The sequence below is a fragment of the Macrotis lagotis genome, chromosome X (assembly GCF_037893015.1).
Source record: "Macrotis lagotis isolate mMagLag1 chromosome X, bilby.v1.9.chrom.fasta, whole genome shotgun sequence".
NCBI lineage: Eukaryota > Metazoa > Chordata > Mammalia > Peramelemorphia > Peramelidae > Macrotis > Macrotis lagotis.
This window is the reverse complement of record NC_133666.1, coordinates 548,094,730-548,108,480: the sequence shown is the minus strand read 5'-3', so window position 1 is coordinate 548,108,480 and position 13,751 is coordinate 548,094,730. Positions and strand designations below refer to the sequence as shown.

Genomic DNA, 13,751 nt, shown 5'->3' with positions numbered 1-13,751 from the left:
TTTCATAAATGAAAAAAGTGAGGCTTAAAAAAATTAAATGGGGGCGGCTAGGTGGCATAGTGGATAGAGCACCGGCCCTGGAGTCAGGAGTACCTGAGTTCAAATCCGGCCTGAGACACTTAATAATTACCTAGCTGTGTGGCCTTGGGCAAGCCACTTAACCCCGTTTACCTTGCAAAAACCTAAAAAAAAGTATTATAGAAATGTTAGTTATTATTAAAAACAGTTGAAGGATATGCTGCCTCTCACACAGCTAAGTTCAAATTCAGTCTCAAGAAGATGAATCTTCCTAACTCCTAGTGCAGCACTGTAACCACTACACCATCTAGCTTCTCCTACTAGATCTTTAAACTATGCTGCTTCAAATGACTTTAAATGCTTCAAAATCTTCCATGAAGCCCAATTTATGATTCCAAAAGTTGGTAATTACTTCATGACACCATCCCTTCTATCGAAGAACTTTTTTCTTTTTTACATCTAATATATTATGTACTACATATGAGTATTACAATCTTACATATATTACACTTATCAGTATTATAGAAGTCCTGATTAGAACATGATCTTTGTACTTCATAGAAAGTACAAAACAGGGGCAGCTAGGTGGCGTAGTGGATAAAGCACTGGCCCTGGAGTCAGGAGTACCTGGGTTCAAATTTGGTCTCAGACGCTTAATAATTACCTAGCTGTGTGGCCTTGGGCAAGCCACTTAACCCCATTTGCCTTGCAAAAACCTAAAAAAAAAAGTACAAAGCTACTTCTTTGTATCTCTTCCAATACCAACTAAACATCCATGAACAAATCAATCAATTTTCCCCTACCTCAGATTTCTTCTGATTCAAGTCCACTGAACACTCAGCTGCTAAAATAATTTTCCTGAAGCAAAAGTCTACCAGATCACTTACCCTCCCCGTTCTCAGCAAATGCTAGTGACTCAAATGTGAGATTCTTTATTTGATGGTAGAAGGACTAAGAAGGTTTCAGAAGGAGCCAAGGAATGTGACTATTGATAAGGTGTCTGTGGTCTTGACTACAAGAAAAATGCCATGAGCAGCACAGAGGTCTGGACACATTTATCGACTTGACCAAGGTCTTTGATACTATCAGTCATGAAGGCATGTGGAAGATCGAGGCAAAATTTGGATGTCTGAAGAAGTTCATCAGTATTGTAGATGAGTTTCTTTTGCATGAATGGGTTTTGGATGAAGGATTATGCTCTTATGATGAACCAGTCACCAATGGAATGAAGGCAGAATTGTGTGCTTGTCTCAAGCTTCCTAGCAAGATGTATTCTATGATTTTGTCAGATGCCTTCAACAAGGGCAAAAACAGCATCCAGCTCAGCTATCACACAGATGGCAAACTAATTTGAAAAGATGACAAGTCAAAAATCAAAGTGAAGGAAGTTAGTGCATGATTTCTTTGTTTGCACATGATTGTAATATATGCAGTCATGCAACAGAGGATGAATTGATTCTCTGTCACTTGTGCTAATTCTGACCTGATAATCAATACCAAGGAAAAAAGAGGTGTTCTCCACTAGTCCACACCATCCATACATAGAATCACTGGTCACAGTAAATGGAGAAATACTGAATGTTGTAGAAAAGTTTACCTACCTTGGCAATATACTTTCCAGGGATGCCCACATGGATGCACACATTGTCAGAGGTAGCTCAGTGAGAGGATCCAAGGGAAAATGTGGGACAAAAGAGGTAACAGGCTATATAACAAACTAAAGGTCTACAGAGCTATTGTTCAGCTTCACTTTGTGTACCTGTAAAACCTCGCTAGTCTATGAGCAACAGGATAGCTAAGTAAAGAACCACTTGATTTGGATTAGAAGATTCTAAAGAGTGGACAGCTGGGTGAAAAAATGAATACAGCACTGGCCCTGGAGTTGGGAAGACCTGAGTTCAAATCTGACCTCAGATACTTAATAATTACCTAGCTGCATGACCTTGGGCAAATACTTAACCCCACTGCCTTGCAATGCCCCCCCAAAAAAGATTCTAAAGATAACTTGTTAAGATACAGGACCATGGAGCAGCTAGGTGGCGCAGTGGATAGAGCAGCAGCCCTGGAGTCAGGACAACCTGAGTCCAAATCTAGCCTCAGACACTTAATAATTACCTAGCTGTGGGACCTTGGAAAAGTCACTTAACCCCACTGCCTTGCAAAACAAACAAAAAGATACAGGACAATGAAGTACCCTCTAGGACTGAAACTGAAATGCTACTTCAGAGAGCACAATTTCTAATGCATGCTTATGTAAAAGACTATTTTACAGAGAACTTGCAAAAGGCAAGTTCTCAGAAAAAGTAATTCAAAGACACTCTCAAGGTCTCTCTGAAGAACTCTAGTATTGACTGTGAGACGTAGGAGATACTGGTACAATACCATGCAACATAGGATGCCCACATCAAAAAAAGACATTGTACTTTATGGGCATAGCCAATTCATAGTAGCACAAAGGAAATGTGAGCTGCATAAATCCAGACACCTCCATTTCAAATGTTTTAATGGACTGCTTGTATCCAACCCATGCTAAAGGCTTCTGAGCCTATATTGGACTGTATTGTTCAGTGGAATACTCTGTATCCTGACCCCAACAACATGATATTATTAGTCCTCTTAAAAAACAAAGAATGAACAACTACACATTATTTACCACATCACCTCTTTATTCAAGAAACTTCAATGGGTCCCTATCACCTCCAAATGAAACAAAAAATTTTGTTTGGCTTTTAAAATCTTTTTTTAGGTTGCTTTTTTTTTTTTTGGCAAGGCAATGGGGTTAAATGGCTTGCCCAAGCCTACACAGCTAGGTAATTATGAAGTGTCTGAGGCCAGATTTGAACCCAGGTTGTCCTGACTCCAGGGCTGGTGCTCTATCCACTTCGCCTCCTAGCCACCCCTTAAAGTCTTTTATACATTTATCCCTTCCTACCTTTCCTCTCTCATTTTATCTTACTTTTCTCCAAATATTCTGCCAACTCTAGGGGACACTGGCCTCCTTGCAGTTTCTTTCAAAGGATATTTTAACTTTCCAATTCTATACATTCTCACTGGCTATACCCTTCACTAGGAACTATCTCCACCCTATTTCTGGTTCCTGATTTCCTTTAAGTCACAGCTAGAATCTCACCTTCTAAAAGAATCCTTTTTTGATGCCTTTTAGTTTTACTCAGTCAACAAGCACTTATTAAACACTATGTACAGATGAGAGGATAATAAATAGATGGAAGTCACTAACATTAAGGATTACTGGGAAAGGCATCATGCAAAAGTTGGGATTTTAGAAAGTCTTTCTAATTTTGAGATTTTGCTTATTTTTAGTTTAGAAGACAAAGGACCTGGAAAGAAGAGAGATGAGAAAAAGGAGAATGAAAATGCTCAGGGTCAGGAAATGGTATGTCTAATGCTAGCAATAGCAAGGAAGCCAATGTTCCTGGAACTTAGAATATGTAAATATCTACATGTGTGAGTGCAAGGGTGAGGAGGGATGAAGTGGGGGAGGCTTAGAATAAGGAGTAAGAGGGGGCGGCTAGATGGCATAGTGGATAAAGCACCAGCCTTGGAGTCAGGAGTACCTGGGTTCAAATCCGGTCTCAGACACTTCATAATTACCTAGCTGTGTGGCCTTGGGCAAGCCACTTAACCCCATTTGCCTTGCAAAAAAAAAAAAATAAGGAGTAAGAGTACTAGAAATGTTTAGAAGGGGCCAATGTTTAAGGCAGAAGAATTTCACAGCCAAGTAGAGGAGGAATAAGGATAAAGAGATTTTAGATAGGGAGACCAACCAGATGATCACTGCAACAGTCAGAAATGAGATATGAAGGGTCTGGCTCAGAATGAGAAAGTATAAAAGAAGAAGGAACATACAACATATATTACAAAGGTAGAACGAGTGACAGGAATTGGCAACTGATAGGAGATGGGAAGCGAGGTGGGGAGCTGACATTTATGTTAGTTGAGAGTCTGGAGAACTTATGAAGATGGTGGTACTCTAACACATAATAAGGAAGTTCAAAAGAAAAAGGAGTTTGGGGGGGGGAGATAATGAGTTCAAGTTTAAAATGGTATCCCAATAGGTAATTAGAGATGTGAGACTGAAGTTCAGGAGAAAGATTAGTGCAGGACAAATGAGTATGTGAATCATATGCATGATTCATCACTGAAATCATGGGAACTGATATCAGTAAGTGAAGTAGTATAAAAGGAAAAGAGAAGAGGGTCCAGAGTTGTAGGTGGGGGGAGGGGAATAATCATGGTTAGCAGATATGATCTTGATGAAAATCTAGATTGAGGAAAAAAAGTCAGTTAAGAACACCAGTAGAAAGTAATGTCATGAAAACATGAGAGTGCTTTACTTTTGTATTTTTTCCAATTTATCCCCTATTTTGCTTGTAGAAAGATGTTTGCATGTTGCGTCCCATATTAAACTCCTTGAGAAGGGGCAATATTTTTGCCTTTCTTTGTATCCCTAGTGCTTAACACAGTGACTGGCATAGTCAAGTACTTAATAAGAGTCTATTGCTTTGATTTTTTTTGTTGCCCATCCCATATATAACACACATCTTCTCTCTTTTTTTTTAAGGTTTTTGCAAGGCAAATGGGGTTAAGTGGCTTGCCCAGGCCACACAGCTAGGTAATTATTAAGTGTCTGAGACCAGATTTGAACCCAGGTATTCCTGACTCCAGGGCCGGTACTTTATCCACTGCACCACCTAGCCGCCCCTAACACACATCTTCTAATTCCAATCATTTTCACTGGTGGTTCCCCATCCTTGAAAAGCTCTGCCTCCTTAACTCTGTCTCCTGACTTCCCTAGAAAGTATTAAAAAAAAAAAAGGAGGCAGTAATTCATATGGATTTAAGCCTAATACTAACACATCTGGAGCACAATTGTCCAGTTCCCATGTCAATTTCAGGAAAGACTGTAATAGTACACTGAGAAGAGGGACCAAGATGATGAAGGTACTAGAAACCACTCCTGATAAGATTGGGTTTTTTTATTTTGGATTTTTTAAAACTAAATTTTAACAAAAACTTTCCTATACTGTACTTCTCTTCCTAGTGAAAAAATAGAAACAAAAATTTTATAATAGTTATGCAAAACGAATTCCCCCTTTGGTCATGAACAACAACAAAATGCCCCAATCTGCACTCTGAGAATATCTCCTTTCTTTAGGAATATTGGTTGTATGTGTCATCATGAGAACTTTGGAATAGTGATAGATCAGTGCATTGATCAGAGATCTTAAATATTTCAAAACTATATGCCTTTTCAATGGTATTATTGAATAAATTGGTCCTGCTCATTTCATCCTGGATGAACATTAGTCTCCAGCTTCTCTGAAATCATCTCCTTTATCATTTTGTATACTACAATAACATTCAATTATATCTACTTCAGTACTTTGCCAATTGATGGCCAGCCCCTCATTTCCACTTCCTTATCACAAAAAAATCTTTCCATGCCTTCAGGTCTATGGCAGTAGTTTTATATAATCCTGACTGTGGCTCCTCAAAACTTGAATTATTCTTTCTAGATGTTTGTAGTATTTTTTTCTTTAACCTAGAAGCTTTGGATTTTGGCTTTAAAGTTTCTAGGAATTTTTTTTTTGAGTCTTTTTACTTTAATATTTCTTGTCTCACTGAGTCATTAACTTCAATTCAATCAATTCTAATTCTTGGAGTTTGCAGCTTGAGTAAGCTTTTGTTACAGTTGGACTAAGCTGTTAATTTTCTTTCCAATTCTTTGTTCTATAGCTTATATTTCTTTTCTAATTGTTTTCCCACTAACCCTTTTATTTCATATATAAAATAACTTTAAATTCATTAAAAAAAAAATCCAAAACACCTTGTTACACCTCCTCTAGGAATTCTAGTTCAACCTGTGCCCAAGCTGTGTTGCACTCCGAGGTTTTGCTTCTAGAAGTTTGGAGTCATTCTCTTCTGGGTTTGTGTCTTAAATAGTCAAGTCATCATAATACTTCTTTATGATGTATATTCATTCTTCCTGCCTACTTCTTTACTTTAGAATTTATGCTAGGTCAGGTTCTTCCACACTTCTGGAAGTAATGTTTGGGTTGAGTCTGTGCGTCCTCTTGGAGTTCTCTTATTTTATGGTTCAACAGATATAGTGTAGAACTTGGAATAAAGAAGACCTCAGTTCAAATCTGAATTCAGACACTTACTGTCTGACCCTGAGCTGTTTTCTAATATGCAAAAATTAATATAAAAACAGAACCTAATTCACAAGGTTATTATGAGGATCAAGTGAAGTAGTATATGAAAAGTGCTTTGTAAACCTGGCTGTATCCCTAAGTTTTGTTATGTTGTCTCATTATTGGCATTATCTAGGAGGAAATCATTAATTCTATCTATAATTTGATGCTTGATCCACTCATTCTTTAAAATGAGGTTATTTACTTTCCAATTAGATTTAGGTCTATCTCTCCATGGCCCATTATTGCATGTGATTTTTATTGCATTATGATCTAGAAGGAAGTATTCACTATTTCTGTCTGTCTACATTTGATTATGAGGCTTTTATGACCTAGTACATGGTCAGCTTTTGTATAAGTGCCATGTACTGCAGAAAAAAAAGGATATTCCTTTCTATCCCCATTCAATTTTCTCCAAAGATCTATCATATCTAGGTTTTCTAACATTCTATTTACCACATTAACTTCCTTCTTGTTTATTCTATGGTCATATTTATCTAAATCTGAGAGAGGGAGGTTGAAGTCTCCCACTAGTAGAGTACTTCTGTCTATGTCTCCCTGTAACTCATTTCACTTCTCCTCTAAGAATTTGGATGCTGGGGCGGCTAGGTGGTGCAGTGGATAGAGCACTGGCCCTGGAGTCAGGAGTACCTGAGTTCAAATACAGCCTCAGACACTTAATAATTACCTAGCTGTGTGGCCTTGGGCAAGCCACTTAACCCCATTGCCTTGCAAAAAAAAAAAAAAGAAAGAAAGAAAAAAAAATTTAGATGCTACACCACTTGGTACATACATATTTAGTTCTAAAATTGCTTCAATGTCTATAGCACCTTTTAGGAGGATATAGTTTCCTTTCTTATCTCTTTTAATGAGATCTATTTTTGCAGTTGCTTTGTCTAAGATGAAGATTACTACCCCTGCCTTTTTCACTTTAGCTGAAGCAAAATATATTCCGCTCCAATCTATATGTGGTGCTCTGTAAAATTTAAAGCACTATCTAAATGTCATCTTTTTTTCTTTCTTTTCTTTTTTCTTTCTAACATCATCAGATGTGAATATTAAGTTATTCCAGGATCTCAAGGGCAGTTGAATTTGGGGATTTGGAGATCTAGAATGAAGTCTGAAAAATGTATTCTAAACTACAAGTTGATGACATGAATTTAGTTCTGAGAACACAACAATGGGCTCACCCCCTCCTTGGAGTTGTATTAGATTGTTGCTGGACTCAGACACTGTCAATCAGATTTAAAAGTTCAGTGTCAAGCTTCCCTTTAGTCTGGGCAGAACTGCATTGGTTAATATTGTTATAGGTTTCAGACTAGTCTAAGTGATGGAACTGCTTAGCCAAGCCTCTTTACTTAGCTCCTGGAGTCAGTTATAAAGTAGCCGCTTAAGAGACCATACAATGTAATTAATGGATATATAAAAACATACTGCTGTCAAATCCTCTGGATCTAGGTATCCTATAAAATATTTTCTAATAAGTTAATGTTAGTTATTTCTATCATCTTTACTTTCTTCTTTCTTAAGCTATAGTCATAAAAGCATGGATTTAGAATTGAAATATGTCTTATAATTAAAACATTATTTTATACATGAGAAAAATGAGGGTCATGGAAGTTAGGTGATTTGCCCAAGATTGCACAGGGCAAAGAGCCATGATCTGAACTCCCTAACTCAATTCAACACTTTTTCTACAAGGACACAATGTTTAACCAATAGGTGAGTGCTGAATTGAAATGAATATTTTTATGCATTTAAAAACAAAACAAAAACTCCAATTCCCACATTTCACTTATACCACACTACTCATTAGTTGCATTATATAATAAGATAATTGGGGATGAACATTTCTAATACACAAAGCAAATCAAATTCTTCAAATATAGACTAGCAGTAAGATTTTATTTCAAACAATCTGAAAAAAGAAAAATAACTCTGATAATTTTACCTCATTACCTTTTCTCTTCAGGAACAAAGAAAATATTAAACATGTCCTGAAGAAACACCCAATACTTTAGACTTAATGGTACATTCTTATTAGTATTTTCCTCTGGATAATAGCCAGTCAGGAACAGAATAGAAGAGCTCCAAATGCTTTTACATGTATAAAATCTATTCCCAGATGATTTTTCAAGAAAAGTATTACTGTAGCTCTGTTGAATACTGTCACCTCTTAATCATTTTCTTCCAAACTTTTATCATACCTACATAGCTAGATGGCATTAGGAACTGAGCCTGGAATAAGGAAGACCTGAGTTCAGACACTTAACTATAACCCTGGCAAATCATTTAACCTTTAATTGCCTCAGTTTTTTCATTTGTATAATATCTGCCTTCCAGAGTTTGGGAAGGATAAATTAATACATTTGTAAATAATTTTACAAAATTTAAAGAGTTATATAAATGCTATTACTGTTATTATAATTATTGTTTAACCTGAAAACCTTAACTTTTGGATGTGGAAGTGATTAGTTGCCCTTTCAGGGACAAATTGACCACAGAGCTTCAAAGAATATTACTAAAACAGAAGAATCTTTCTACTGACATCAATCAGAAGTTGATGTCTCATACAAAGTTGAGACAAGTTGACTCTCATATAAAATAATATATATGTATATATATATACATATATGTGTATGTATATATATACATATATGTGTATGTATATATATATAACATTTATGAAAATATTCAAACTTAGCAGTCAGGAAAATGGGGAGAGAAATGTAGAAAAGGAAAATATTCATATTATAAATTAATTTGCTTGTAAAAATGATTCAAATAAAAGGGTAAAAAAAAGTTAAATATTTATATAATAAACTGATTCATAGAAAAGGATTTAAATAAAAGACTTCAGACTTCCTTTATAATGAAGGGGTAGGGGACGCTAGGTGGCGCAGTGGATAAAGCACCGACCCTGGAGTCAGGAGTACCTGGGTCCAAATCCGGTCTCAGACACAATAATTACCTAGCTGTGTGGCCTTGGGCAAGCCACTTAACCCTGCCTTGCCAAAAAACCTAAAAAAACCAAAATAAAATAATGAAGGGGTAACAGAATATCTGAATGTGGTAAAATATGAAATTGCACATAGAAAATAAGGTAACAGAAGTTAAAGCATTTTTAAAAAAATTAGTTGCATACATATAATATACTACATATGAGAATACTATTATATGTATGCAACTAATTTTAAATAAAATTATGATCTTTGTTTATAGTAAAACATAGTTTTCAAAATAAATGCTTTTATAATATGAATGATTTTTCATTTTTTTACCATGTATAACGTATCTGAAGATTTTACTATTGAATAAAGCTGCCACATTTGATGTTTTACATTTCAAAATATAAAAACCTTCTTAACAAGCAGACCCATATAAAAACAGATATAGTGCTGTAGGTTATATTTAGCTGATTCAAGTGTACAAAAAGAGGAAAACTATCCTTCTAGCTTTATTGCGAGAGTTAGCAGCTATTAAATATCCCCAAAAGTTTTTAGAACATCAACCCAAAAGGGGAGTTCTCTCTAGATTTATTTATAACACTTTTTTTATGATAAAACATAAAAGAGGAAAACACTATGCAAAAAATCAGAACACAAAATATTTACAATAAAAACATCATTACACTGCAGCATCATTTATGTTCCACCTATTTTCTTCATTTTTAATCTATGTAGTTTTTCAGAGGTAAAAAAAGCTTTGGCAAACATCATTGATAATTACAAAAATGCAAAAAAATGCAAATTACCATACACACTTGAAATTCAGCAGGAAATGAAAAATTATCAAATGATATTTAATCAGGTTATGAAAAGAGGTTTGCTTTCTCTTTTAACACCAACCACATTGTAGCAGTAAAATGAAAACATCTTCACAGTTGAGTCTCTAGTAGTATACATCATGAACTACAAAGGAGTCATTTGGTTTTGAGGTTGCTTTTAATAAACTGTCTTAGATATAGGGAACTCTGAAACCTTAAACAGGAGTTAACTAAAGTCTATGCAGCCATTGGCTTAGTGCAGTAAGCCACAAAAGCTACTATTCTTCCATTGAACTTGAAACTTTCTACTATTTGAGGGAAGCTAGGTGGTTAAGCGGATAGAGTACTAGCCTTGGATTCAGGAAGACTGGAGATGGCATCCGGCCTAGGACACTTGCCACTTACTAGGTGTGTGCCTTTGGGCAAGTGGCTTAATTCCGCTTGCCTTGCACCCAGGGTCACCTCCAGCTGTCCTGATTCATTTCTGACCACTGGACCCAGATGCCTCTAGAGGGTGGAGAAAGGGAGTCTGGGGCTAAGCTCAGCTCGGCATCTCCTTCATTCAAACCCAATTCACAGCTAGTCATGGCCTTACCTCCCCGATGTCTGGTCTTGAAAAATCTCAACTAGATCAGACTCCCACTATAACCCTCTCTGTGGCAACATATCACCTTTATTCGGGAATTGAAGCACTTGGAACCATATAAAAATCACCACTATTTCAGCATCATCATGTTAACATTTACTAGCATCGCTGGCAACAAAAGACAAACTCCAGCTCCTGTATCAATTATTGCTCCCCATGTTTTGTGCCGTATGCAGTCGATACCCTCGCAGGGGAAGCTAACACAAGTTTTGAGGAGAGAGAACTACACAATTCAGAAGAGCTTGTCAAAGAACACCACCAGCTAATTAGCTAGCTGTGTGTCCCTGGGCAAGTCACTTAGTCCCATCGCCTTGCAAAAAATGAGAAAATCTAAAAAACAATTAAAAAAAAAGTACACCACCAAACCTCTTCAATCAAGTCTCTCAAGTCTCGAAGAAGTTTTCTCCCCCTTCGCAGGCCAATCTACCAACCCTGGAAACTTCCTTCTGAGTGTTTCTCCTCTGACATTCCCTCCGATCCCCCCTTTCTCCAAGCCCTCCCCTTATCAGTCCCAAGCCTCTGATCTGAACTAGTCCTTCTGGGGATCGCAACAACACCTGCTGCGCGCCTCCACCTTAAGAAATGATTTTTCCCGTTTTTGCAAGGCAGTGGGGTTAAGTGTCTTGGCCCAGGCCACCGAGCCGGGTCATCACGAAGCGTGCGAGGCCGCACTTGAACTCAGGGCCTCCCGCCTCCAGCGCCGGTCTCGGCCCCCGGCCCCCGCGGCCCCGCGGCGCTCGGCGGCAGGGTCCCGGCCTCCCACCCCGGCCCCTGCGGCCCGCCCAAGGCGGAGGCTACAGCACGGCGAGGCCCGAGGGCGCTGCCCCCCGCTTCGGCAGCCCCCCGCCGCGCCCCGGCTCTGCCCCTCCCCCAGGACGCCCCGCCCCCGGCCGGTCACCTTCCTGCTCCTCCATCTCCCGGCCCCGGGCGCGGGCCCCGCTGCGCCGTGCTCCGGCTGCGCTCGGGCCCTGAGGCCGCCCCGAGCCCGCCGGTCCTTAGGATCCCGCGGAGCCGCGCCCGCGCCCGCCCCGCCGCCGCCGCGGCCGCGCGCCCCGACTTCCTGACACGCCCCCCTCCGGTGCCGCGGCCCGCCGAGTCCTCCAGCGCCCTCCGGCGGCCCGGCCGGCCCGGCCCCGGAACCAGCGTGCGGGGAGCCGCGAGCCGCCGGAGCGCCCGGGAGGAGCACCGGGGGCGGGCTCCGGCCGGCGCCGCCCTTCCGGGGCTCTCCTGGGGCATCGCTGAGAGAGCTTCCGGCTCGGCCCCGCGGCGTGGAGGGGGAGGGGAGGCCTCAGCCTCCCGGAGCCAAGCCGCGGAACGAGCCGGCGGGGGCCAGAAGATGTGCCTGGGCGCAGGCGCAGGCGCGTATGCGTACGTGATCTAGAGCTGGGAGTCTCCTGCAGCCGTCAGCGGCCGTCACGTGCACCCAGGCATTAGGTGTGTGTGTGTGTGCATGCATGAGGGTTACATGCGTGCGTTGTGTGTGCGTGTTGTACACATACGCACACATGATAGGTACGTGCGTACATTGGGTATGCATGATATGTGCTTAGACATAATGTGTATTGCATGCGCATGATAGATGCATACATTGTGTATGCATGATATATACGTCTACCTAATATGCGTCTGCGGGTGCATGATAGATACATTATGCATACACACAATATGTAATATGTACATGTGCACACGTGAGGGATACATGCATTGTGTATATGTGATATATATACATTATGTGTGTGTGCATGACACATATGTATACATGCACTGAATAATATATGTGTATGCATGATATGTATAATGTGCATTGTGCATACATGATAGATACACACATTGTATGTGCATGATATATACTTTTACATAATATGCGTGTGTGCATGCATGATAGATACATTATGCATGCACACAATATATAATATGTATATGTGCACACATGAGAGATACATGCATGCATTGTGTATACGTGATATATATACATTATGTGTGTATGCATGATAGACACATATATTATGCATACATGCACTGCATAATATATGTGTATGCATGCTTTGTATAATGTGTATGTGTATACATGATAGATAATACATTGTGCATACATGGTATATGCTTATACATAACATTTATACATGTATGTGTGATAGATACATGCATTATGCATACATACAATATGCATGATATGTATGTGTGTGCATGGCAGATATGTACATTATGTATACATGGTATACATAATGTACATGTGTGTATACATGATAAATGCATGCATTGTGTATGCAGGTCTGTATGTATAATATGCACGTGTACATGACAGATACATGAAAAGTATATATCATGCATACACGTAAACACAATCACAATATACATGATTTGTATACGTGTATGCATGATATATACTTTTACATAATATGTGTGTGTGCATGCATGATAGATACATTATTCACACGCACTGTATAATGTGTATGTGTGTATACATGATGGAAACATACATTGTGTATACATGATATATACTTATACATAATATGTATATGTGTATGTGATACACACATTATGTATGCATTCAATATGCATAATATGTATGTGTATGCATGACAGATATACATTATGTATACATGATATACATAATGTGCATGTGCATACATGATAAATACATGCATTATGTATGTAGATCTATACTTATGCACAATATGTGTGCATGACAGATACATGAATTATGTATATATTGAATAACATACAATATACATGATTTGTATATGTGTATGCATGATAGATATATAGTGCATACAGGCAATATACGTGCAATATACATGATGTGTATGTGTCATGCATGATAGATGCATGCATTGTGTATACTTACTATATATACACACAGTAATATGTATTGTGTATGCATGGTAGATGCATGCATGTGTTATGTATACACACAATATAGATGATACATGTGTGTGCATGATGGATACATGCATGTGTGCATTGTGTATACATGAGATATACTTATGCATAATATGTATGTTTGTATGCATGATAGATACATGCATAATGTATACATGCAGTATGCAAATGTGTGTATACACGATAGATGCATGTGTACATTATGTATACATATATAAAATGT

The 13,751-nt window shown here is 38.7% G+C and overlaps 1 protein-coding gene across 5 annotated transcripts in view; it reads right to left on the bottom strand.

The window, feature by feature from the left end:
- The window catches only part of DPY19L4 (dpy-19 like 4), a 67,636-nt gene extending 55,987 nt beyond the window's left edge, over nucleotides 1–11,649 (bottom strand). For 2 of the 5 annotated variants that reach the window (XR_012471362.1, XM_074200263.1), the window contains exon 1: nucleotides 11,544–11,649. Coding sequence is in view for 1 of the 5 variants with exons in the window: in XM_074200263.1 (XP_074056364.1) it covers nucleotides 11,544–11,559 (16 nt within the window). In the remaining 4 variants the exon portion in view is untranslated. The other 3 variants (XM_074200266.1, XM_074200264.1, XM_074200265.1) reach the window with 3 other exon arrangements.
- Nucleotides 11,650–13,751: the final 2,102 nt, after the last annotated feature.